Raw genomic sequence first — 26,857 nt, forward strand, 5'->3', positions numbered from 1 at the left:
CAACTTTCTCAATTCTTTTCCATGGTTACCAATCTGTGTAGGTTTACTTACATCCTTTGCAATTAATAGTATCCATTTTCATTTTCCCAGAAAATTGCCCACCTAGGTTTTCAAACGTATTGTAAGCAAGATGTACAAAGTACTTTCTCATTATTTTTAAAAATTTCCTCATAGCTGTAGTTCTGCTTTTTCTCATTTAAAACTTTCTATTTTTATGTTTTATTCTTTTATATTCTTGATTAGATTTATATATTTTTTAATTTTCTTCTTCTAATCTTCTAAATTCTTCTAATTTATTTTTCATCTTTTAATAACATCTTCTTGCTTATTGGTCAAGTCTACCAGGTTTTTTTTGTTGGGTAGTTCATTCATTCATTTCTTGATTTTATCTAACATTAATTTTTCCCTTCAGTTTCCTTTAGGTTTATTACTTTTTTCTAGATCACTGACTTGATAACTCGTCAAACTTAACTACCTCAACAGCTCAATTCATTTACTTTTGTTTTTTTTAAAGATTTTATTTATTTATTTGACAGAGATCACAAGTAGTCAGAGACGCAGGCGGGGGTGGGGGGAGCAGGCTCCCCGCTGAGCAGAGAGCCCGATGCAGGGCTAGATCCCAGGACCCCGAGATCATGACCTGAGCCGAAGGCAGAGGCTGTAACCCACTGAGCCACCCAGGTGCCCCTCAATTCATTTACTTTTAATTCTCACTCATTTCATCCAAGTATATCACCCCTACTTCATATCCACCTATGTTGCTCAAATATTGCAAATTGTATTGCTTATGTAAAAGGGAGAGAGAGGGAGGGAGGGAGGAAGAGAGAGACAAAGAGAAGGGAAAAAACTTTTCAAAATTCAAAAGAATTGACCAGGGTCAGAACTGGAGTGAAGCAAGAGGCATTCACCTTGGGTGCAAAATTTAAGAGGGTGTCAAAAAATTCAATAATCAAAACAAATAATATATTTTAATGCAACATTTTAGAAAATAAAATTGGAAAAAACCTGCAGACTGACTCCCTGCTTTTAAAATAAAGTTTTATTGGAACCAGGACCAGGATTAGAGTAAGGTGAGTGAGACAGGGTTTAGCAAGCACAGGAGTGGATCTTGCTTTTTTTTTAAAGATCTTAATGTGTTTTTTATCATGGATTTCTTGGGACTAATTTTGACTTTTGAAAGTGATGCATTATAAGTATATCTTAATTACCGAGATTTTGTGCACCCTCTCACTAAATTTTCCACCCAAAGTAAGTGGCTTTACTTGCCTTACTCAGGACTTGGCCCCACAACTAACTGTTGATGTAGTATAATGACTTCCTTCTGTCTCTTTATATTGCTCTGTTTTCTTAATCTGTACAATAAGTAGAGATTATTTTGATAATCAGGAAAAAATAATTTAAAAAAGTCAATCAGAGGTGCCTGAGTGGCTCAGTCATTATGCATCTGTCTTAGGCTTAGGTCATGATCCCAGGGTCCTGGGATCAAGTCCTGCATAGGGCTCCGTGCTCGTGGGGAGTCTGCTTCTCCCTCTCCTCTCTCTCCATCTGTCCCCCCTTCTCGTGCTCTCTCTCCATAAATAAAATCTCTAAAAATATTTTTTAAATATAGTTTAAAAAGAAGTCAAGACTCACTCAATGATATTCCTTGTGGCTTCACCATGGGGCTTGCAGGAAACAAAAATCAGTGTGTGGATAGCCCTGCAGTTTCGAATGGCTCGAACCACCTGATAGTCTGAAGGAAGAAACACATTGCTATTACTATAACTATTTTTGTTTTGTTTAGAAGATTTTGTTCATTTGAGACAGAGAGAGCGACAGAATGAGCACAAGTCGGGGTGGGGAGGGGCAGAGGGAGAAGCAGGCTCCCCACTGAACAGAGAGCCCCACATGGGGCTCCATCCCAGGACCCTGGGATCATGACCCAAGCCAAAGGTAAACACTTAACAAATGGAATCACCCAGGTGCCCCGCTATTAATGTAATTAAACTATCATGGTCTGGGTTATCAGAAACTACCACCTGGCTAGCACCTAGGATTGGTTAGGAATAGAGAAGTAGGTTCAGAGCCAGCCCACTTGGAGCCCCTTTAGCACTGTATGGGAGAGTAAGGGACTAAAGACGGTGGACACCATGAGAACACCCAACTAGCTGTGTTAACAGGAAAGCTACCCATTCTTACGCAGTCCTGCCCGAGCTGGGTTCACCACAGCAATGACCTGCCCATCTTCCTTTGATTTTAGTAGCTGTGGTAAAATCTTCTCTGCTCGACCAGTGTGGAATTCACAGTTGGTGATGCCTGTAGAAGAGAGGTCCACATGACAGAATTCAAAACTCAAGCCCAACAGTGAGGGAAGGGGTGTGGGGGGCGGGTTTCAGCTTTACAGAAATGTACAGGAGCCAGGGCTCTGCCATTTTCCCTTTGGGTCTGGCACACCTCTGAATAACAAGGAAAAAAAACCACTTTGGACCTGCCTCATTGTTGCTAACACACTTTCTTTTCCAGTATCTTAGTAGGCCTTTCAGCTTGAGATACTAGAACATGTTATTTTAAAGCTTAGCGACATGTAGCACATAAGTACCTATACCAAGAAGAAAACCTTGACTTTTACTCAAGTGCTCTTTCTGCTACATTAGAGAATTTCAGAGCCTCAAGGGTTGTCTGGAGGTAGGGCAGAGGAAACAAGGAGACCTGTTTTCTACATCAGAGTTTGGCATACGATTTTGTTCAAAGAAAAGGTTCTGTTGCTAATAGTTGTTTGAAATCTACTGTATTATGTTATAATGCCTCATGAGTCTAATGTCATGAAGGCTCTTCTATGTTCCCAAAGTTTTGCCAAGTTCTCCTCCTATCATGTAGGCCTGTTCATTGCCTCAGGCTCTTCTTCTGGACAGAAGGGAAAAAAAGGGGGGTGGAGATTAGCTATTGGGACCTCTTTTAGAAAACCATTAGGACCCAACTCTAATCACTCCAAGACACCCACCCTCCCTCCCTCTGCACTGGTCATGGATACAGCCAATACCCTTGCCCACACAATCCTTCACACAGCACAGAAACAACTTCAGCTTTTCATTTTGTCTCCAGAATGTGAGCAATGTACCATTGAAGGCTGCAGTCCACCTGGCATCCTCTACTGCCTGCTCCATCAACTCAATCCCAAGGATCTGGGAGGCATACTGAGCCAGAGACAAACCAATCACACCTGAGGAAGTAAGAGGATAAGAGGATGGTATTTTAGGATTTGTTTCTTTTATTTATTTGTGAGATAGAGAGAGAGAGAGAGAGCGCGCACACGAGTAGGGGGAGCAGCAGACAGAGGGAGAGGGAAAAGCAGGCTTCCCACCAAGCAAGGAGCCCAATGCAGGACTTGATCCCAGGACCATAAGATCACGAACTGAGCCAAAGGCAGATGCTTCGCTGACTGAACCTCCCCAGATGTCCCTATTTGAGGATTTTAAACCAGTGATGGTGTGTCTGTACCATCACCATCGCCTCCCCACCTGGGCCCTGGCTGCTGGGTGGATGGAAGCTAAGCAGCATGTAGATTCTGCCCTGAGCTGTCACTTGCCGGTTCCACAGCAGATATCAAGGAGAATGGTGTTAGAGTTCACTCTGCTCAGCTCCCCCACTGTCCGATACAGCACCTCTGCACCAGCAGTGTTAATCTGGAAAAAGGCATCTGGAGAGATGCGGATCTTCAAGCCCAGGAGATCTTCAAATAGGTGGGGTTCCCCAAACAGGAGTTGATAGGGGGACTGCTGATGGCTGCAACGTGTCACAGTGCTGGAAAAGAATCCTTTTAAAAGATGTTACTTATTCATTTGAGAGAGAAAGCACAAGCAGGGGGCAAAGGGAGAAGGAGAAGCAGACGTCCCACTGAGCAGGGAGCCCGATGCGGGGTTTGATACCAGTACCCGGGGACTACGATCTGAGCCGAAGACAGCCGCTTAACCAACCGGGCCACCCAGGCTCCCCTGGAAAAGAATTTTTAAAAAAGCGTTTTGGAATAGCAGGCCGTTCCCTCTCTAGTGGTTTGGGGGGTGGGCAGCATCCCAGTGCAAAGACACAGCCTCCATGGCATGGCCCTGAGAGGTCTGGAGGAATTCCCTCTCAGAGGATAGAAGTATATGCAGATGCCCTCTCATCTAAATCCAGCCTGGCTTCCGGGACCTGACTGGTGTACAAGAGCGGGGATCAGTTAGTCCAGTTCCTCCACAGTCAGAAGCCCTCCCTCAGTAAGCCACAACTCAGAATATGGCAAGCCATCCTGCTTGCTGTCTGGCTACCCCAGGTTTACCTTTCCTGGAAGTAAAGTGATGTCAAGTCACAGACAGCTCCTGGCCCAGTGGTGAAAAACTTCTTTATAGCCTCCTTCTGAACCCCAAGCTCCTCCTGCTCAGATCACAAAATCAGAGGAGTCAAGCAAAGACTCATCTCAGACAAATTTTCTCTCCAAGCTCTACAGTAATTAGCTCTGCAGTAGTCAGACAAGAAGGCACATTTCTCAAGTCCTATTATAAATAACACAACATAAAGCAAGGTTCTGTATGACAAAAAACAAAACAAAAAAAAAAAACAAAAAAACCCCGATATTTTCCCATCTTGGCAGAGACACTGCTTTGCTTATCAGCTTTCGACAAATCCTATACAGTAGACATAGTGCTTTCTCTAGTTTAAGCCTCCTTAATAGTTTTCTAAAGAAAGTGTGAGAATCATCCCTATTGTAAACAAGGAGCTAAACTAAGCTTCTGTCTCATTATAAAGAAGCAATAACTTTTCAATTTCCTTTATACCTCTCTACTTCAAATATCTCAACCACCCACCCAAACACCACCTCAAAGAAAAGAAAGAGGGCATGGAAGGGAATGATCATAGTAACTAAATTCTTTCTTTGGATTCCAAACATTTTCAAATTTTTGAAATTTTGAAATTTGAAATTTTGAGCCTAAACATTAGCTTGACACAGGATATACCACAATAAACTATGTTGGAGTTCTAGAGTTAAAAGGCCATGAATTGTATTTTGGGGATAAATACCCAGTAGTGTGATTACTGGATCATAGGATATTTCTATTTTTAACTTTTTGAGGAACCTCCACACTGTCCATACTGTTTTCCACACTGGCCATACCAGTTTGTATTCTTACCAACATTGCAGTACCCTTTTCTCCACATCCTTGTCAACACTTATAGTTTCTTGTATTTTTAGTTTTAGTCATTCTGACAGGTATGAGGTGATTATCTCATTGTGGTTTTCACTTGTATTGATGAGTGATATTGAGCATTTTTTCACGTGTCTGCTAGCCATCTGTATGTCTTCTTTAGAGATACATCCATTCATGTCTTCTGCCCATTTTTTAATTCAAGAATGCTAATTCAAAGGGATACATGCACCCTGATGTTTATAGCAGTATTATTTACAATAGCCCAATTACAGAAGCAGCCCAAGTGTCCGTCAATGGATGAATGGATGAAGAAGAGGTGGGGTGTGTGTGTGTGTGTGTGTGTGTGTAATGGAGTACTATTCAGCCATCAAAAAAGAATGAAATCTTGCCATTTGCAACAACACGGATGGAGCTAGACAGTATAAATGCTAAGTGAAATAAATCTGTCAGAGAAAGACAAATCACATATGATTTCACTCATACGTGGCATTTAAGAAACAAAACAAATGAGCAAAGGGAAAAAAGAGAGAGAAGAAAATACTCTTAACTCTAGAGAACAATCTGATGGTTACCACAGGGGAGGTGGGTAAGAGGACAGGTGAAATAGGTGATGGGAATTAAGAAGTACAGTTGTGATGAGCACTGGTGGTAAGTATGGAATTGTCGAATCACTGTATTGTACACCTGAACCTAATATAACACTGTATGTTAACTACACTGGAATTAAATAATGAATGAATGAATGGTTTTCTTGACATATGTAAATTAAACTTACTAATATATTTTATTGTTATCTCACCAGTACTTATTGAATCTCCCATTAAATTAACATTGCATATTTTCCTGTAGTTCTCTCAGCTATTAGGTGTATGTAATTTTAAATTGTTTTATTTTCCTTTTAAATTGAACCTTCTAGTCTTCTTTTTTTTTATCTCTAGTAATACCTGCTGCCTTAGAATCTACTTTGATATTAACAGTTCTATCTGTTTAAACAAATATGCATATTTGCATATGCATAAAAATATGCATAAAAATAAAAGGCCAGGGATGGTGTCAACTATACTCAATTTTTTTAATTCAAAAAAAAAAAAAAGGTCAGAAATCAATGACGTGGGTTTATGCCTCAGCTTGGCTATTTACTGGCTCTTCAACCTTGGGTACTTCATTTTTTAAAAAATATCTTATTCATTTATTTGACAGACACACAGAGAGAAAGCACAAGCAGAGGATGCTGCAGAAACAGAAGGAGAAACAGGCTCACTGCTGAGCAGGGAGCCCCACATGGGGCTTGACCTGAGCCAAAGGCAGATGCTTAATGGACTGAGCCGCCCAGGTGCCCCAAACTTGAGTACTTTTATGCCTCCATTTGCTCATCTAAATGAGGATGACAATACTTTTCCTTCTCTTGCCTACTTTACAAATGGGTTGAGATGATCACATTAAGTATAGGAATACTTTAACATAGGAATGTTTGAAAGCCCTAAGTGAATTACAAATGTAAAGTATTATTTGAGTTATGAAATTCTGACTATATTCTCCTCTCTTTAATTGGCTTTTAGAGTCAGTAGAATACCTACCAACTTCCACTGGCAAAGTTCTTTTGAAAATACTTGGGAGTCCTTACCTGATAATTAACTTGGTAACCTCACCTCAGTCTGTGGTTTCATTATGCCAGCAATGCCGTTAAAGAGTATCCTTGCTATCTGCTCCTCCTCACTCACTACTCCTCTTCCCAACCCACACATATAGTCTGTGGATGTGTAGTTTCTGCTGTCTGACCTGAAACTTCCCAAACCAACTGTAGGATAGTGTAAATAAGCCGCCCCTTACCATTCTGTGAGTCTCACCTGTTTTAATTCCTGGGGATGGAAAGTGATGATGGCCATCGTGTGCCCTTGGCTATTGGTGCGCACTATGAGCTCACGCCAGTACCCACCTTCATGAAACAGAAGGCAGGGTTCCAATGGGGACTGCCGAAGGAATACTTCATAATACTAGGAAGAAAACAGTATTGTTACACAGACAAATCTAACAAGTTTCACAGCTGATTATTCCTGCTGAGTGATTGTTATAGGCTAAATGCAACCAGCCCATGTGTATGTTGAAGCCTTACCCACTGTATCTCAGAACATGACCATATTTGGAGATAAGGTCTTTAAAGAGGTGCTTAAATTAAAATAAGGCCCTAATACAACTGACGGGTGTCCTTTTAAGAAAGAGAAAATTGGGACATACACAGAGACACCAGGGATGCCCAAAGAGATGAAAGATCATGTGAAATCACAGAAGATGGCCACCTACAAGCCAGGAGGCAGGCCTCAGAAGAAACTTCTATCTAGGACTTCTAGCCTTCAGAACTGTGAGAAAATACATTTCTGTTGGTTAAGCCACACAGTCTGTGGTCCTTTGTTATGTACCTGGCCGACTGATACACATTTTGGTACCAAGAAGTGGCATGCTATTGTAAAAAATATCTAAAACTATGGAAGTGGCTTTGAAACTGGGAATGGGTAAAGGCTGGAAGCCTTTTGAGGTGCATGCTGGAAAAAGCCTAGATTGTCTTGAAGAGACTATGGGTAGGAATATGGATATTAGAGGTGATCTGGTGAGATCTCAGGAAGAAATGACAAGCATGCTATTGGAAACGTGACCAAAGTTGATTGTTATAAAGTGAAAAAGAACTTGGACGTATGGTGTCCTAGAGTTGGGTGGAAGGTAATAATTCTAAGTGCTAAACTTGGATATTTAGCTAAGGAGATTTCTAAGCAGTGTTGAAGGTGTGGCCCGGTTTCTGCTTTCTGCTCATAGCAAAATGTATAGAGAGGAGAAAAATACATTGAAGAAGGAATTTTTTTAAAAGATTTTTATTTATTTATTTATTTGATAGACAGAGATCACAAGTAGGCAGAGAGGCAGGCAGAGAGAGAGGGGGAAGCAGGCTCCCCGCTGAGCAGAGAGCCTGATGTGGGGCTCGATCCCAGGACCCTGAGATCATGACCTGAGCTGAAGGCAGAGGCTTAAACCACAGAGCCACCCAGGCGCCCCTGAAGAAGGAATTATTAAGGGACGCCTGGTTGGCTCAGTTGGTTAAGTCGCTGTCTTCAGCTCAGGTCATGATCCCAGGGTCCTGGGATGGAGTACCGCCTCAGGCTCCTTGTCCAGCAGGGAGCCTGCTTCTGAAGGAGAAGACGGAGAAGACGAAGAAGAAGAAGAAGAAGACAAAGACGACGAAGACGAAGACGAAGACGACGACGAAGAAGAAGATGACGACGAAGACAACGACGAAGAAGAAGAAGAAGTAATTATTAAGCAAAAATGAACCAGAACTTGAAGATTTGGAAAAATCTCTGCTTATCCATATAATATGAAGCCTGTTCCGCAGGCAAAACTGAGGTCAAGGCTGGACAATCTTTTTTTTTTTTTTTTAAGGCTGGACAACCTTTTGATAAAGACATTACAGGTGTGACTCAGGGATCCAATCAGCCATCTCAGCAGAACCCAGGAATACAGAGAAGTCTGATCAACAGAAACTGCTTGCTTAGACTAAAGCAGACAGACATAAGGTATAATGAGGACAGGCATTAAGATATAATGAAGGAAGGCTATCAGACTTCTGGGATTCCACTAGACAGGACAATAGACCTATCTGACTGCCAACAGGTGTTATCACTCAAGAAAAAAGAATGACCCCCAAGGCAATTCAGAGATCAGCAGGGCTGAGGCTGATGCTGTGCCCAGAGGGGACAGGCCCCAGGACAGCAAGGCTGTATCCTCACTTTCAGTGGGCCAGACTGCCAATGTCCAGGGCCTGAAGCATCAGCCTGACACATCAACGCACCAGTAGACCAAAGGACAAAGCATCAAGCCAAAAAATCTAATTGAGCCTTAAAATCTAAAGGAATTTGCACTGCTAGATTTCAAACTTGCTTGGAACCTATAATATCTCTCATCTTTCCAATTTCTCCCTTTTGGAATGGGAATGACCACCCTCTTGTCTATCCTACCTTTGTATTTTGGAAGCCGATAACTTGTATGGTTTAACATGTTCACAGCTGAAAAGATTTTTAAAGATTTTATTTATTTCAGAGAGAGAGAGCGAAAGAGAGAGCATGAACAGTGGGCGGGGCAGACAGAGAAGAAGCAGGCTCCCCACTGAGCAGACAGCCCAACAAGGGGCTCAGTCCCAGGACCCTGAGATCATGACCTGAGCCGAAGGCAGACACTTAACCGAATGAGCCACTCAGGTGCCCTTGAAGGTTTTTGCCTTAGGATGAATTATACCTTGAGTCTCATCCACAATTGATTTAGATAATATTCAGATAAGGCTTGGGATTGAGGGTTGATGTTGTAATGGGTTAAAAATCTGGGGCTGGGGGTGTCTGGATGGCTCAGTGGGTTAAAGCCTCTGCCTTGGGCTCAGGTCATGATTCCAGGGTCCTGGGATTGAGCCCTGCACTGGGCTCTCTGCTCAGCAGAGAGCCTGCTTTTTCCCCTCCCCTCTCTCTGCCTGCCTCTCTGCCTACTCGTGATCTATGTCTGTCAAATAAATAAATAGAATCTTTAAAAAAATCTGGGGCTGATCAAAAGAAATGAAATCTTGCCATTTGCAACGATGTGGATGGAACTAGAGGGTATTATGGTGAGTGAAATAAGTCAATCAGAGAAAGACAATTATATGATCTCTCTGATATGAGGAATTTGAGGGAGGGTTGTGGGGGGTAGGGAAAGAAAAAATGAAACAAAATGGGATCGAGAGACAAACCATAAGATACTCTTAATCTCACAAAACAAACAGAGTTGCTGGGGGTGGGGGGTAGGGATACAGTGGCTGGGTTATGGACATTGGGGAAGGTATTGCTATAATGAGTGCTGCAAAATGTGTAAGACTGATGATTCACAGACCTGTAGCCCTGGGGCAAATAAATACATTATATGTTAATTTAAAAAATTAAAAAAATAAAAAATCTGGGACTGTTAGAGAGACCTGGCTGGCACGTGCCTCTTAATCTTGGGGTCATGAGTTCAAGCCCTATGTTGGGTGTAGAGCTTAAAAAATTAGGAGCTGTTGGGAAGGGGTGAATGTCTTTTGCATGTAAGGAGAGCATAAATTTGGAGGGTCCAAAGGATAGAGAGTTATAGGCTGAATTGTGTCCCCCTAAAATTCATATGTAGGAAGTCCTAATCTCCAACACCTCAGAATGTGATTATGTTTAGAAATAGGGCCTTTGAAGAGGTGATTAAGTTAAAAAGAGGTAGTTAGGGGGTGCCTGGGTGGCTCAGTCATTGAGTGTCTGCCTTCGACTCGGGTCATGATCTCGGGTCCTGGGATCGAGCCCCGCATCGGCTCCCTGCTCAGTGGGAAGCCTGCTTCTCCCTCTCCCACTCCCCCTGCTTAAAAAAAAAAGAGGTAGTTCAGATGGACCCTAATCTAATCTGACTGTTGTCCTTACAGGAAGAGGAAATTTGGACACAAAGTCACCAGGTATGCAGGTGTAAACAGAGAAAAAAGACTGTGTGTAGAGACATAGTGAGAAAGTGGCCATGTGCAGGGCAAGGCAAGAAGCCCAGAAGGATCCAAACCTGCTGACACCCTAATCTTAGACTTCCAGCCTCCAGACTTTGAGGAAATAAATTTCTGTTGTTTAAGCTGCCAAGTCTGTGGTATTTCGTTATGGCAGCTCTACCAAACTAATGCAGTGGTGTAAGAAATGTGATCCCTGCCCTGCGACCTTACAGAGGAATATTACCCATTGTATTCCAGACACTAAGTTCCATGAAGGCTTAGAGCTGTAGCCTTAGTCTGGCACACAGTAGGTGCTCAATAATTGTTATTCAAAGAAAGTATGACAGAATGAACAGGAAAGGTGTTTCTATGGAGAGTCTCAATTTATTCTATATAGAGTATGAATGACAATAATCTTCTATTTCTGTGAATTCTTCCTGGAAGCAATTCCTAATATAGCACTAGGTTGCCATGATTCCACTCTTACTTATAACTACCTGATAGAAACCCATCATTTCTATATTCCGTCAGATAACCAGGTAACAACTACACCACGGCTTATCTGGATGCTTCATTTCCTCCTTGTGAGTACAAGTCAGAGGCAATCCTGATTTAGTGGTCGGGAGAGCAAAAATCCTTAAAGCTAAACTTTTTCAAACACAAGCCAGTTGCTATCACAACAAGACACATGTGTTCTAGTTCCACTGTATTTTCAAATATAGCCCAAATGATGCATGGAAGGAGGAGTTATACCAAAAAATAATGCTGCCTGAGAGGGTAAAATCAATTAAGGCTGCACTTAATCACTTTTGCTATGCTGTCACATACATGCAATAGAGGACACGCTTAACTACACTGAACATATTTTTCAAATTTTGAGGTTGGTGATTTGAAAAAAGACTGGTTCATCTGTTTGTTACTGGCTGGTTAGAAAGCAATGTTTTCTGGAAGCAAGATTCAAAGGTCACTGGGGTCCTGGAAGGATGGGAAATTGAAAAACTGAGTCTGACCTAAAAGATAATGGTAAATAGATGGGAAATACAACTCCGCCACTGTATGAACTGAGACCTTGGTTTCTTCACTTATAAAATGGAGACTGAAACTCCAATTCCTGTATGGCAATCCCAAGGAATAAAGAATCAAAGGGACTTCTGGTTAAAATAACAGAATAATCCTCATAGAAATCCTACTAAAATGGGGTTGCCTGAGTGGCCCAGTCAGTTAAGCGTCTGACTTTTGACTGTGGCTCAGGTCATCATCCCAGGTCGTGAGATGGAGCCCTGCATTGGGCTCCATATTGGGCAGGAAGCCTGCTTAAGATTCTCTCTCTCCCTCTCCCTTAGCCCCTCCCTGTCCCTGCATGCAAGTGTGCTCACTCGCTCTCTCCTAAAGAAATCCTACTAAAATGAAATAAAGGAATAAAAAAGACACAAGCTTATTTAAGCTCATTACTTACCAATTCTCCCTTCTCTTTCTCCTGCACCATCATTTTCCTGCCTCACTACTAGAACATCTCCATAAATATATAAGCATGCTCTTACTCTTACACCTTTAACAAAGAAGGGGAACTTCCTGACCCCACTTTCCCTACCAGTCACTGTTACATTTCGCTGTTCATCTTTGCAGAAAAACTCAAAAGAACCGTATATATTCACTGCCTCCCACTCCTCTCCTTCTGTTCACCCACTAGAATCGGGTCCCCACCACTCCACCAAAATGGTTCATGTTAAGGTCACCAATGATGTCCTTGTTATACAATTCAACATCCATCCATCCCACCACTACTATCACTGCTCTACATCATCTCTCACTTGGATTACTGCAACAGCCTCCCAACTGGTCTCTCCTTGTTTCGATCCTTTCCTCCAATAATCCATACACAACACAACAGCCACAGTGATTCTGTAAAACCTAAATCATATCATGACATAACTCCCACACCAACAAAACCTCCCATGGCTCAGAATAAAAGTCAAAGTCCTTACAATGACCACCCCGGGGCACTATATAACCTTGCCTTCATTCACCATCTCACCCCATGTCCAACACTTCTGGGCCTACTTTCAGTTCCTCTAAAAAGCCTGTCATGTTCCCACCTTAGGATGGGTTTTCTCTTTTCCCAGAAAGCTCCTCCCTCAGACCTCTACATAGCCCACACCCTTTCAGCCTCTAAGTTTTAATGCAAGGTCTCCCATCCTCAGCACTACTGACATTTTGGGTTGTCTCATTCTTTGTTGTGAGGAGCTGTCCCATGTGCTGGAGGACATTTAACAGCATCTCTGGCCTCTACCCACTAGATGTCAGTAGCAATGCCCAATCATCCCCTAGTGATAAAAACCAAAAATGTCTCTAGAAAATGCCAAATGTCCTATGCAAGGTAAAACTGCCCCTCCCCGGTTGAGAGCCACTGCTTTATTCAAATATTGTCTTCTTCATGTCTTCTTAATGAACCCTACCCTTGACCCCATCTAAAATTACAACCCATGCTCGCTTCAGGAGTACATATACTAGGATTGGAATGATATTGAGATTAGCATCGCCCCTGTGCAAGAAGGACACACAAATTCATGAAACATTCCATATTTTTATCATCACAAAGGATAAACACTGAATAGAATCAAGATTTAATGTTCTACCTCTTCTCTAAATAAGCTTACTTAGTATTTTTAAGTTCTAGAACAACAACAAAATCACAAACTATGCTTCCGCTAACCCTAGCATTTCTTATCCTCCTGATACTGCTGTACTTTTCCCATGGCACTTGTCTTAATCTGGCTGGGCCCCTATAACAAAAATAATGCAAACTGGGTGGTTTATAAACAAGAGAAATTTATGTCTCACAGTTCTGGAGGCTGGGCAGTCCAAGATCAAGACGCTGGCAGATGCAATGTCTTACAAGAATCTGTTTCCTCACATTCCCTGCATATTTTCAGACCACAGTGGTTTGAAACTTGAACTCAATCACAAGAAGAAATTTGGAAAGAACTCAAATACATGGAGGTGAAAGAGAATCCTACTAAAGAATGAATTGGTCAACCAGGAAATTAAAGAAGAGATTTTTTAAATGCGTGGAAACAAATGAAAATGAAAACACAACTGTTCAAAACCCTTGGGATGCAGTAAAGGCGGTCCTAAGAGGGAAGTATATAGCAATACATGACTTTCTCAAGAAACAAGAAAGGTCTCAAGTACACAGCCTAACCTTACACCTGAAGGAGTTAGAAAAAGAACAGCAAATAAAGTCCAAACCCAGCAGGAGAAGAGAACTTCTAAAGATCAGAACAGAAATCAATGAAATAGAAACCAAAACAACAGTAGCACAGATCAGCAAAAGTAGAAGCTAGTTCTTTGAAATAACTGATAAGATCAATAAACCCCTGGCCAAACTTACCAAAAGAAGAGAGAAAGGACCCAGATTAATAAAATCATGAATAAAAGAGGAGAGATTACGACCAACACCAAGGAAATACAATTATAAGAACATATTATGAAGAACTATATGCCTAGAAATTAGACAATTTAGAAGAAATGGATTCATTCCTAGAAACATATAAACTACAAAACTAAGACAGGAAGAAATAGAAAACCTGAAAAGGCCTATAACCAGCAAGGAAACTGAAGCAGCAATAAAAAACTCCCAACAAATCAGAGTCCAGAGCCCGATGGCTTCCCAGGGGAATTCTACCAAACATTTAAATTAGAATTAATACCTATTCTTCTGAAGCTGTTTCAAAAACTAGAAAGGGAAGGAAAACTTCCAAACTCTATGAGGCCAGCATTACCTTGATCCTAAAACCAACGTCCCCACCAAAAAGGAGAATTGCAGACCAATATCCCTGATGAACATGGATGCAAAAATTATCACCAAGAGGGGCGCCTGGGTGGCTCAGTGGGTTAAGCCGCTGCCTTCAGCTCAGGTCATGATCTCAGGGTCCTGGGATCGAGCCCCGCATCGGGCTCTCTGCTCAGCAGGGAGCCTGCTTCCTCCTCTCTCTGTGCCTGCCTCTCTGCCTGCTTGTCATCTCTCTCTGTCAAATAAATAAATAAAATCTTTAAAAAAAAATTATCACCAAGATACTAGCCAACAGGATCCAACAGTACATTAAAAGGATTATTCATCAGGACCAAGTGGGATTTATTCCTGGGATGCAAGAGTGGTTCAACAACAGCAAATCAATGTGATACATCACATTAATAAAAGAAAGGACAAGAACCATATGATCCTCTGAAAAGATGCAGAAAAAGCATTTGACAAAATACAGCATCTTTTCTTGATTAAAACTCTCCAGCATGTAGGGATAGAGGGAACAAACCTCAATATCATAAAAGCCATAAACAAAAAGCCCACAGCAAATATCATTCTCAATGGGGAAAAACTGAGAGCTATTCCTCTAAGGTCAGGAACACGACAAGAATGTCCACTCTCACCACTCTGACCCAATATAGTACTAGAAGTCCTAGCTTCAGACAACAAAAGAAATTAAAGACATCCAAACCAGGAAAGAAGAAGTCAAACTTTCACTCTTGGCAGATGACATGATATTCTATGTAGAAAATCCAAAAGACTCCACCCCAAAATTGCTGGAAGTCATATAGCAATTCAAGAACGTGGGAGGATATAAAATCAATGCAAAGAAATCAGTTGCATTTCTATACACTAAAAATGAGACAGAAGAAAGAGAAATCAAGGAATTGATCCTATTTATAATTCTACCCAAAACCACAAGACACCTAGAAATAAACCTAACCAAAGAGGCAAAGGATCTGTACTCAGAAAACTATAGAACACTTATGAAAGAAATTGAGGAAGACACAAAGAAATGGAAAAATATTCCATGCTCATGGATTGGAAGAACAAATATTATTTAAATGTCTATGCAACATAGAGCAATCTACACATTCAATACAATCCCTATCAAAATATCATCAACTTTTTTCACAGAGCTAGAATAAATAATCCTAAAATTTGTTTGGAACCATAAAAGACCCCAAACAGCCAAAGAAATGTTGAAAAAGAAAACCAAAGCTGGTGGCATCACAACTCTGGACTTCAAGCTGTATTACAAAGCTGTAATCATCAAGACAGTACTGTACAGGCACAACAACTGACACATAAATCAATGGAACAGAACAGAGAACTCAGAAATGGACTCTCAACTCTATGGTCAACTAACCTTCAACAAAGCAAGAAAGAATGTCCAATAGAAAAAAGACAGTCTCGGGACGCCTGGGTGGCTCAGTTGGTTAAGCAGCTGCCTTCGGCTCAGGTCATGATCCCAGCGTCCTGGGATCGAGTCCCACATCAGGATCCTTGCTCCGCAGGGAGCCTGCTTCACCCTCTGACTCTGCCTTCCACTCTGTCTGCCTGTGCTCACTCTCGCTCGCTCTCTCTCCAACAAATAAATAAATAAAATCTTAAAAAAAAAAAAAAAAGAAAAAAGACAGTCTCTTCAAAAATATGGTGTTGGGGAAAATTAGACAGCCATAAGCAGAAGAACAAAACTGGACCATTTCCTTACACCATACACAAAAATAGAGTCAAAACGGATGAAAGACCTAAATGTGAGAGAAGAATCTATCAAAACCTAAAGGAGAATACAGGCAACAACAACCTCTTTTTTTTTTTAAGATTTTATTTATTTATTTGACAGAGAGAGATCACAAATAGGCAGAGAGGCAGGCAGAGAGAGAGAGAGGAGGAAGCAGGCTCTCTGCTGAGCAGAGTGACCGATGCGGGACTCGATCCCAGGACCCTGAGATCATGACCTGAGCTGAAGCCAGCGGCTTAACCCACTGAGCCACCCAGGCGCCCAACAACAACCTCTTTGACCTCAGTCACAGCAACTTCCTGCTAGACACATCTCCAAAGGCAAGGGAAACAAAGGCAAAAATGAACTACTGGGACTTCATCAAGATAAAAAGTTTCTGGCCAGCAAAGGAAACAGTCAACAAAACCAAAAGACAACGGGAGATATTTGCAAATGACTTATCAGATAAAGGGTGAGTATCCAAAATCTATAAAGAACTTATCAAACTCAACACCCAGAGAACAAATAATCCAATCAAGAAATGGGCAGAAGACATGAACAGACATTTCTGCAAAGAAAATACAAATCAAAGCCACAATGAGATACCACCTCACACCAGTCAGAATGGCTACAATTAACAAGTCAGGAAACAACAGATGCTGGCGAGGATGTGGAGAAAGGGGAATCTTCCTACACTGCTGATGGGAATGCAAGCTGGTGTAGCCACTCTGGAAAACAGTATGGAGGTTCCTCAAAAAGTTGAAAACAGAGCTACCCTATGATCCAGCAACTATACCACTAGGTATTTACACCAAAGATACAAATGTAGTGATCCAAAGGGGCACCTGCACCTCAATGTTTATAGTAGCAATGTCCACCATACCTAAACTATGGAAAGAGCCCAGATGTCCATCAACAGATGAATGGAAAAAGAAGAAGATATGGGGTGTGCGTGCATGTGTGCGTGTGTGTAATGGAATAGTACTTAGTCGTCAAAAAGAAAGAAATCTTGCCATTTGTGACAATGTGGATGGAACTAGAGGGTATAATGCTAAGTGAAATAAGTCAATCAGAGAAAGACAATTACCATATGATCTCATTCATGTGTGGAAATAAAGAAATAAAACAGAGGAACATAGGGGAAGGGAGAAACAAAAGATGAAATCAAGGAAGGAGACAAACCATAAAAGACTCTAAATCATAGGAAACAAACTTAGGGTTGCTGGAGGGGAGGGGAGAGAGGTGGGGGGACAGGGTAACTAGGTGATGGACATTAAGGAGGGCACATGATATAATGAGCACTGGGTGCTATGTAAGACTGAAGAATCACTGAACTCTACCACTGAAACTAATATTACACTATCTGTTAATTAATGGAATTAAAAATTAAAAAATAGAAAATAGGGGTGCCTCAGTGGCTCAGTTGTTTAAGCATCTGCCTTCGGCTCAGGTCCTAAGATCGAGCCTCACATCGGGCTTCCTGCTCTGCAGGAGCCTGCTTCTCCCTCTCCCTGCCACTCCTCCTGTTCGTACTGGCTCTCTCTATGTCAAATAAATAAATAAAATCTTTAAAAAATTTTTAAAGTAAAAAAATAAAAATAAACCTGTTTCCTCACTAATGACTGTCTTTTCACATAACCTCCCATGGAGGAAAGGACAAGCTAGCTCTCTGGGGTCTCTTTCATAAGGGCACTAATCCTAATCATAAGGGCTCTGCCCTCATGACCTAACCACCTCCCAAAGGCCCCACCTCCTAATACTATCACCTTGGGTGTTAGGATTTCAACATATGATACTTGGGGTCACACATAGTTTCGGACCACAGCCACACTTATCACCTTCAAACATACCATATAACTTATTTTATCATGTTTTTTAAAAGTCTTTCTCTCTAATTAAAATGTAAGTTCTACAAGGGAAGGGATATTTTCTTCATTATTATACCCTAAGCACTTGTAGGTACTCCATAGTACTTGTTGAATGAATACATGAAAGGAAGAACAAAGATAATGATAGAGTAGAAAAGAGCAAAATAAAGTCTTAGGAGATGGAAAGCAGACTCAAGTGCCAACCAAAGCAAGATGAAGGAAACTATATCCAGACTGCCCTACAAAGGGGGCCCTGATGAGATATAAGGCTTATCTGCTACATACAGCCCTGGGAAGTCTCAAACTGGAAGGTCCAATTAAGGCACAAGGTTTGAAAGAGGGTATGGGGCAGAGCCTGGGTGGCTAAGTCGGTTGAGCCTCGGACTCTTGAGTTCAGCTCAGGTCATGATCTCACAGTCCTGAGATGCAGCCCCATATTGCACTTCATGCTCAGCGTGGAGTTTGCTTGACTCTCTCCCTCTGTTCCTCCCACTGCTGCTCTCTCTCTAATAAACAAAATCGTTTTAAAAAAGAGGGTGTGACTGAAAGTCTAGACACAAAACTGGTAAACACCCTCATCCTACCAAGAACATCCATCTTCCTGTAGCAAGAGACTGGAGATCTTTTTCTCAGGAGAAAATGAACCCACAAAAGCCCTGAATTTGGAGGTACCAGGCATTGTTGTAGTAACAGAGGGGTGGGAACCGGCAGATTCCATTAAGTCCGTAATCTGAATGGTGGAGATCCTACCCCTTTTCCATGCCTTAATTCTAAAAGCCAGCAGCCAGGCAAGAAACTTCGAGATAACTCTCTCAAGAAACAGAATAGCTCCAGAGGAAAGATCTCCTTAGACAAACATATGGGGACACCCCAACATAATCACCAACAGTAAAGCCAAGAATCAACAAACCCACTTATGCTGAACTGCCATTCAGGTTTTTAAGACCTCACTCTTAAATAATAGTCAAGTATCATCAGCTCTTTGGTTCAAGTCTCCATTGTGAAAGACAATGACCAAAACAGGAAAAAATTCCTGAAGGAACAAACAATTCAAAGAACAGAAAACACACACACACACACACACACACACACACACACACACACACACTACATTACTTAATTATATTACGAAAAAAAGTAGTTATAGAAAAGGATCAGAGAACAAGAAAAATCTTTTGAAAATTAAAGGTAGGATAATGGAAAATACTTGATTAAAGATGTTGGCTTTTATATTAAAAAAATTTAACAGAAAGGAAAACAAAAAGGCAGAGATAGAAAATAGGAGAAGAATGAGAAGCAGATTACTGGCTCAATCCATGATGTCCTAAATTCAAATAATAGGAGATATAAAGAAAATACAGAAAATGAAGTAAGAAATAATACAGGAAAATTTCTCACATCTGAAAGCATTAGCTTCCAGATTGACAAGTCCTAATTTGTATCCACCAGAATGAATGAGAAAAAAAGGCCCACTGGGTCATGAAGTTTCAGAGATAAAGAGATTCCCTAAGAGCTTTTAGAGAAAAAGAGGAGAGAAATTACCTACAAAGGATCAGGAATTAAAGTAGCATTTAGACTCACACAACACTGGTGGCCAGATGACAAAACCATATCTTCAAGTTTATAAAAGCAAATTATTCAAACCCAAATCTAGAAATCTAGGAAAAGTTTCAGTGAGATGTCAGGGAAGAAAAGACATTTATAGACATGAAAAGATTCTAAAACTTTACCTCCTAGGCACCCTTCCTCAGGAAGCTAATAGAGGTTGTATTGTGGAGGCCAAGAAAAACAAGGCTGTACCCACCTCGAGTCTAGCCCTGACAAAGTGCAGCCATCTTGATGTTCCAGATTATCACAAAATATTTCTTGGGTTCTGATCTACTCAGGTTATCACTTTAAACAGTCTCTCTCTCCTTTAATGATTGATTTTAACCCCTGGATTCAGCTGCCTCTATCTTTCATAACTCCCCTACACATTCCTTAACTGATCAATGTTGACCCAAGTAGGTAGGGACAACTCTACGCCCCTACTCAGCAGGAAGAAGTTACAGAAGATGAGACCTTCCACCTTCAACAACCTTAAAGATTTAAGGGTCAAAATTCTTCGGGGGAAATGTGGAGGCCGAGAAAATTAAGGCCATCCCACCTCAAGTTTAGCTGATGTGGGAAACAGAGGCAGAAGAAAATCATTAAAATTCCTCACCTACTGACAAGCCCTTGAAACAGACAGAGTGGCTCTCCCCTGGGGACTTAACTGCCCTCACCTTGAGGTTTTGCTAAGAACAATCCTAGCCTGACCGACCCCCTACTCCAACAGGTCCGACCAGAATCCTGTAAGTCTACTTTAACAATTCCTTTAGGAAACTTTATCTCTAAACCTCCAAGATAGTGTGGAGAATCATTCCCAAGTATATGGCCCACTGATATACATCTAAAGGGTCTCACGAGAAGATTTTTATTATTGGTAATAAATAACCTCTCTCCCAACAATAGCTAGCCCCTCAAGGTCCTGGAGACCTTGTTTCCGAAAGTCCTTAGAGACTTACACCATCCCTAATCCCCTTTGTCCTCACCTACTGCCGAGTCCACCCCTACTCTGCCTTTAAAAACTCTGACTGTAATCTGGTTCGGGGTCCAAGTCCCTACTCCGCTGTGTCGGGTATACTTGGGCCCAAGCTTATGCTTGTCAAATAAACCCTCACTCATGTGATTGCATCGGTGTTTGGCTCCTTGGTGGTCTCTCGGATGCGAAAACTCGGGCACAACAGTATTCCAGCCAAATGGGGGTATAAACCAGAAAAAGGAAGACAGGAGAGCAGCAAAAGGAGTCCTGGGATAATAGCCATGCAGAAGGCCTCAGGAGCCTAGGATGGAAGATTCTAAGAAAAAGGTCTTCAGGGAAAAAACACTCAAGTTGTTGAGCATATGGAGAATGCAGATGAATGTTTGACAGAACTTTTAGAGTACTTGGAAAAAATTAGCAATTAGGTTCTAGAAAACTAAACCAATGGAAAAATAAGGTAATTATCTATGCCAATAAAAAGTTCTAAAAATCCATCATACCGAACAGAAGCATGCGGCTGTTAAAAAGGCGGGGTGGGGGTGCAGCGGTGCCTGGTTGGCTCAGTTGGTTAAGTGTCTGCCTTTGGCTCAGGTCATGATCCCTGAGTCCCAGCACTGAGCCTGGCATTGCGTTCCCTGTTCAGCAACAGGGCATCTGCTTCTCCCTCTCCTTTTGTCTCTTCCCCCACTCGTGCTCTCTCTTTCTCACTCTCGCTCACTCTTTCTCTCAAATAAAAAAATAAAATCTTAAAAAAAAAAAGAAGTGCAGGGGCTCCTGGGTGGCTCAGTGGGTTAAGCCTCTAACTTCATTTCAGGTCATGATTTCAGGGTCCTGGGATAGAGCCCTGCATCGGGCTCTCTGCTCAGCAGGGAGCCTGCTTCCTCCTCTCTCTCTGCCTGCCTTTCTGCCTGCTGGTAAACTCTGTCAAACAAATTAATTAATTAAAAAAAAAGAAGTGCAATATTACAAGAAAAAAATCAGGTACAGGGATGCCTGGCTGGCTCACTCTACTCTTGATCTCAGGGTTATGAGTTCAAGCCCCACATCGGGTATAGAGATTACATAAAAATAAAACCTTAAAGGGACACCTGGGTGGCTCAGTCTGTTAAGCATCTGCCTTAGGCTCAGGTCAGGTCCCAGGGTCCTGGGATTGAGTCCCTCATGGATTTCCTTGCTCAGCAGGGAGCCTGCTTCTCCCTCTGCCTGCTGCTCCCTCCCCTTATTTGTGCTTTCTCGCTCTCTCTGACAAATAAATAATCTAGAAGGTAAGGAAGGAGGGAAGGAAGAAATCCTTAAAGAATTTAAAAAAACCACAGGTGCAGAAGAGGGCCCACATTAAACTCTTTCAGCTAAGAAAAGCTTACTTTTTTAAAAAATAAGCAAAATCAAAACCTGTTACTTATAGAAGGAAGGAAGGAACAGGGCAGAAGGGACAGAGATGAAAGCTAGACCTCTATAGACCTTATTTTGTAGATCTGACTTTGGAAATATGTAAATATTTTACAAAGCTGTAAAATTAATCAAAATGAAAAAGAACTTAACCTCTATAATGTGAAAATAAGCAAAATGAAAAAAGTTAAAAAAGAACCTGTGTATCAAGTATCAAGTTTGTGGCTTTTTTTTAAAAAAGACTGTATTTATTTAGAGAGAGAAAGAGACAGTCTGAATAGGGGGAGGGCAGAAGGGGAGGGAGAGAATCTCAAGCAGACTCTACACAGAGTGCAGAGTCCAACACGGGGCTTGATCCCAGGATGGGGCTTGATCCCAGGACTGTGAGATCATGACCTGAGCTGAAATCAAGAGTCGGATATTTGACTGCCTAAGCCACCCAGGCACCCCAAGTTAGTGACTTAACTACAAAAAAAAGGTAGTATTTCAAGAGGCACAATAATGTGACAAAAAGAACTGGATAGGGTGCCCGGGTGTCTCAGTGGGTTAAAGCCTCTGCCTTCTCCTCAGGTCATGATCTCAGGGTCCTAGGATCGAGCCCCACATCGGGCTCTCTGCTCAGCTAGGAGCCTGCTTCCCCCTCTCTCTCTGCCTGCCTCTTTGCCTACTTGTGATCTCTGTCTGTCAAATAAATAAAGAAAACCTTTAAAACAAAATCTTGAGCTCTTTTCAGTTATCACTTATTGGTAAGTAATATTGGTACTCACATTCTGAAATTGTTTTATATATATATATATATATATATATATATATATATATGGAAATATATATATAGTAGGATAGAATAAATAATTATGTTAATGTCAGGACTCAAATTTTCATTCTTAAGACAAAAGATAAAAATATAAAAATCAAAAGATTTCAGTAAAAGTTCTGTCATTCTAAATTTGATTTTAATATATCAAATGAACTAACATTTTCTCCCTAAAAAATATTCCCTGGCTCTGCCCACTAGAAGGCCTTGAAGTCTTACCAACCCAGTATAAGTAAGCACACCTAGCAACCATACTGTGCTTCCAAATACCATTTCCCACTAAAAGAGACAAGGATTCCTTGAAGAAATGGTTGATTCCCAGTCTCAAGCAAAAAAGACTAGATGTGCTAGAAATATCTTATAATTCCAGAATTACCAGGGCCATCCAAGGCTGAGACAACTTAAAGCAGTTCCAGTTGGCTAAAAATGGAACAATTTGCGTACCAAAAAATAATAGTAAATTCAGTGGACTAAAACATATCAAGTATGTTTAAAATCCATAATTGCAGGGCACCTGGGTGGCTCAGTGGGTTAAGCGTCTGCCTTCAGCTCAGGTCATGATCCCAGGGTCCTGGGATTGAGCCCTTGGTCAGGCTCCCTGATCAGTGGGGAGGTTGCTTCTCCCTCTCCCTCTGCACTGCCTGCCCCCCGCAGTTTGTGCTCACTCTCTTCTCTGTCAAAGAAATAAAATCTTTTTTTAAAAAAATCCATTATTTCATAATGATATTGAAACAAACAAATTTAACTGAACATCTTCTGAAGAAGGTGAAAGAACCTAGGATTTAGGGGCACCTGGGTGGCTCAGTGGGTTAAGCCTCTGCCTTCGGCTTAGGTCATGATCCCAGGGTCCTGGGATTGAGCCCCACATCAGGCTCTCTGCTCAGCCTGCTTCCCCCTCTCTCTCTGTCTGTCTCTCTGCCTACTTGTGATCTCTGTCAAATAAATAAATAAAATCTTTTTTAAAAAAAAAAGAACCTAGGATTTACCCTGTCTTGATTGTATCAGTACATCAAAGTAACCAAACAGCTGATAAGGAAAAGTCATTTTTAGAAGAATTCTAACTAATAAATGAAGACATGATAGTCAATGATCACCAATGACTCAAAACTATTAGGTGAAAATCTGATAGGAAATTTTTTAATGAGTGGATCAGACTGATGACACTGAATTGATGATTCAATTTTAACATCACTGAAAGAGAGCCCATCAGACATATATGTATTAAAAAATTTTCTCACCTCAAGTTAAATCTGAATCTAATGATGTAGCTCTACCAGTTTATAAGAAATAGAGAGAACAGAGGAAAAACATTAAATGACATCATGAGAATTCAGTCAGCAAAATCCAGAACAAGAATTTCCACAGGAAAACCAACTAGTTTCTTCAAAAAATAAATTGCAAGGACAAAAAAATTAAGAGGGAAGGGTACTAACAAATTAAAAGAGAATGAAGAGACATGTTAGTAAAATGCAATGTGTATGCCTTCTTTGAATCCCGATTTGAATAAACCACCTATAAAACTCCAACTATTTATGTGATACATCAGTGTCGAACCTAAACATTTACTGGATATTTGATGATATTATGGGATAAATGTTTATTTCTGGATGTAATAATGGTATGAAGTTATCTTTATTTATATTTTTTTAAAGATTTTATTTATTTATCTGACAGAGTGACAGAGAGCACAACTAGGCAGAGTGGCAGGCAGACGGAGAGGGAGAAGCAGACTCTCCACTGAGCCAGGAGCCCATTGCAGGGGATCATGACCTGAGCTGAAGGCAGCCACTTAACTGACTGAGCCACCCAGGAGTCCCTTTTTATTTATTTATTTAAAGATTTTATTTATTTATTTGACACAGAGAGAGAGATAGAGACAGACACAGAGATAACACAAGCAGGGGGAGCAGCAGAGGGAGAGGGAGAAGCAGGCGTCCACTTAGCAGGGAGCCTGATGCAGGACTCCATCCCAGGACCCTGAGATTATGACCTGAGCCAAAGGCAGATGCTTAACAACTGAGCCACTCAGGTGCCCATGAAGTTATGTTTAAAAAATTAAGTGGGAATGCAAGTTGGTGCAGCCACTTTGGAAAACACTATGGAGATACCTTAAGAAATTAAAAATCGAGCTACCCAGGATGCCTGGGTGACTCAATCTGTTAAGCAGCTGCCTTCGGCTCAGGTCATGATCCCAGTATCCTGGGACTGAGTCCCACGTTGGGCTCCTTGCTCAGCAGGGAGCCTACTTCTCCCTCTCCCTCTGCCCTAGCTCATGTGCACTCACTCTCTCTCTCTCTCTCTCTGTCAAATAAATAAATAAATAAATAAAATCTTAAAAAAAAATAGAGCTACCCTATGACCCTGCAATTGCACAACTGGGTATTTACCCCAAAGATACAGATGTAGTGAAAAGAAGGGCCATCTGTACCCCAATGTTCATAGCAGCAATGGCCACAGTCGTCAAACTATGGAAAGAACCAAGATGCCCTTCAACAGAGTAATGGATAAAGAAGATATGGTCCATATATACAATGGAATATTATGCCTCCTTCAGAAAGGATGAACACCCAACTTTTGTATCAACATGGACGGGACTGGAGGAGATTATACTGAGTGAAATAAGTCAAGCAGAGAGAGTCAATTATCGTATGGTTTCACTGACTTGTGGAGAATAAGGAATAACAGGAAGGACATTGAAAGTTAGAGAGGAGAAGTGATTTGGGGGAAATCAGAGGGGGAGATGAACCATGAGAGACTTTGGACTCTGAGAAACAAACTGAGGGTTTTGGAGGGGAGGGTCTCAGTGGTTGAGTGAGCCTGGTAGTAGGTATTAAAGAGGGCACGTATTGCATGTAGCACTGGGTGTGGTACATAAACAATGAATCTTGGAACACTGAAAAAAATTAAATTAAAAAAAATTAAGTTCATTCTTTTAGAACTCACACTGAAGTATTCACATTTTATATGATATATAATATCTGGAATTTACCTCAAACTAATCCAAATGGTTTGGTAGAATGTGGGATGGGTGAGAGTATAGATAAAATTAAGACTGGACACATACTGATAGTTGTTGAACCTTGGGAATGGGTATATGGAGTTCATTACACCATTCTCTACTTTTATATGTTTGCAATTTTTCACAATATTAAATGAAAGGAAAATTTGTACAACGAAGGAAAACAAAATCTTAGTACATGTACTTGGCTCAGGAATGAACCTATGACGATCTACGTGGTCATAACAATAGAAACAATAAATATTAATTTAACCAAGAATTGTGCTATAAATATCAAAGAAGGGCACTTCAGGAAGAGAGACATAGTAAGGGAGAGAAATTCTTATATGCCATAACTGGAAGTCAACAAATAATATGTAACTTGGATAAAGCAAAACACATCAGAATAGTGTACTACTTAGAAATAAGAACAACAGTGCTCCTGGGTGGCTCAGTGGATTAAAGCCTCTGCCTTCAGCTTAGGTAATGATCCCAGGGTCCTGAGATCAAGCCCCACATCGGGCTCTCTGCTCAGCAGCGAGCTTGCTTCTCCCCTCTCACTCTGCCTGCCTCTCTGCCTACTTGTGATCTCTCTCTGTCAAATAAATAAATAAAATCTTTTTTTTTTTTTAAAGATTTTATTTATTTATTTGACAGGCAGAGATCACAAGTAGGCAGAGAGGCAGGCAGAGAGGAGGAAGCAGACTCCCTGCTGAGCAGAGAGCCTGATGCGGGGCTCGATCCCAGGACCCTGGGATCATGACCTGAGCCGAAGGCAGAGGCTTTAACCCACTGAGCCACCCAGGCGCCCCAATAAATAAAATCTTTAAAAAAAAAAAGAAAAAAGAAATAAGAACAACAGAAGAAGTACCTAAAATAAATGCTGTGGTTTCTGGAAAGCAAGACTCAAGAGCAAGGAAGGGTAGGACAGAGGAGCATCACTTTTCCTTACTAATCTATTACTATTTGACTTTTTTATTTTATTTATTTGAGAGAGAGAGAGAGAGAGAGGCAGGCAGAGGGAGAGAGGAA

At 41.2% G+C, this 26,857-nt stretch overlaps 1 protein-coding gene and 1 non-coding gene across 5 annotated transcripts in view; one reads left to right on the plus strand and one right to left on the minus strand.

The window, feature by feature from the left end:
* TRMT2B (tRNA methyltransferase 2 homolog B) overlaps positions 1 to 26,857 on the minus strand; it is a 47,039-nt gene that overhangs the window by 8,643 nt on the left and 11,539 nt on the right. For 2 of the 4 annotated variants that reach the window (XM_032330995.1, XM_032330994.1), the window contains 6 exons: positions 7,010 to 7,156; positions 4,295 to 4,389; positions 3,566 to 3,780; positions 3,098 to 3,199; positions 2,179 to 2,295; positions 1,633 to 1,732 (listed from right to left, as the gene is read on the minus strand). In XM_032330995.1, coding sequence (XP_032186886.1) covers positions 1,633 to 1,732; positions 2,179 to 2,295; positions 3,098 to 3,199; positions 3,566 to 3,780; positions 4,295 to 4,389; positions 7,010 to 7,156 — 776 coding nt within the window. Of the gene's footprint in view, positions 1 to 1,632; positions 1,733 to 2,168; positions 2,296 to 3,097; positions 3,200 to 3,565; positions 3,781 to 4,294; positions 4,390 to 7,009; positions 7,157 to 26,857 lie in introns of all 4 variants that reach the window. The other 2 variants (XM_032330996.1, XM_032330997.1) reach the window with 2 other exon arrangements.
* Positions 13,149 to 13,252, plus strand: LOC116583789. The gene has a single exon (XR_004282898.1). It is a non-coding gene; the product is annotated as a U6 spliceosomal RNA (small nuclear RNA).

This window comes from Mustela erminea, chromosome X (genome assembly GCF_009829155.1).
Source record: "Mustela erminea isolate mMusErm1 chromosome X, mMusErm1.Pri, whole genome shotgun sequence".
NCBI lineage: Eukaryota > Metazoa > Chordata > Mammalia > Carnivora > Mustelidae > Mustela > Mustela erminea.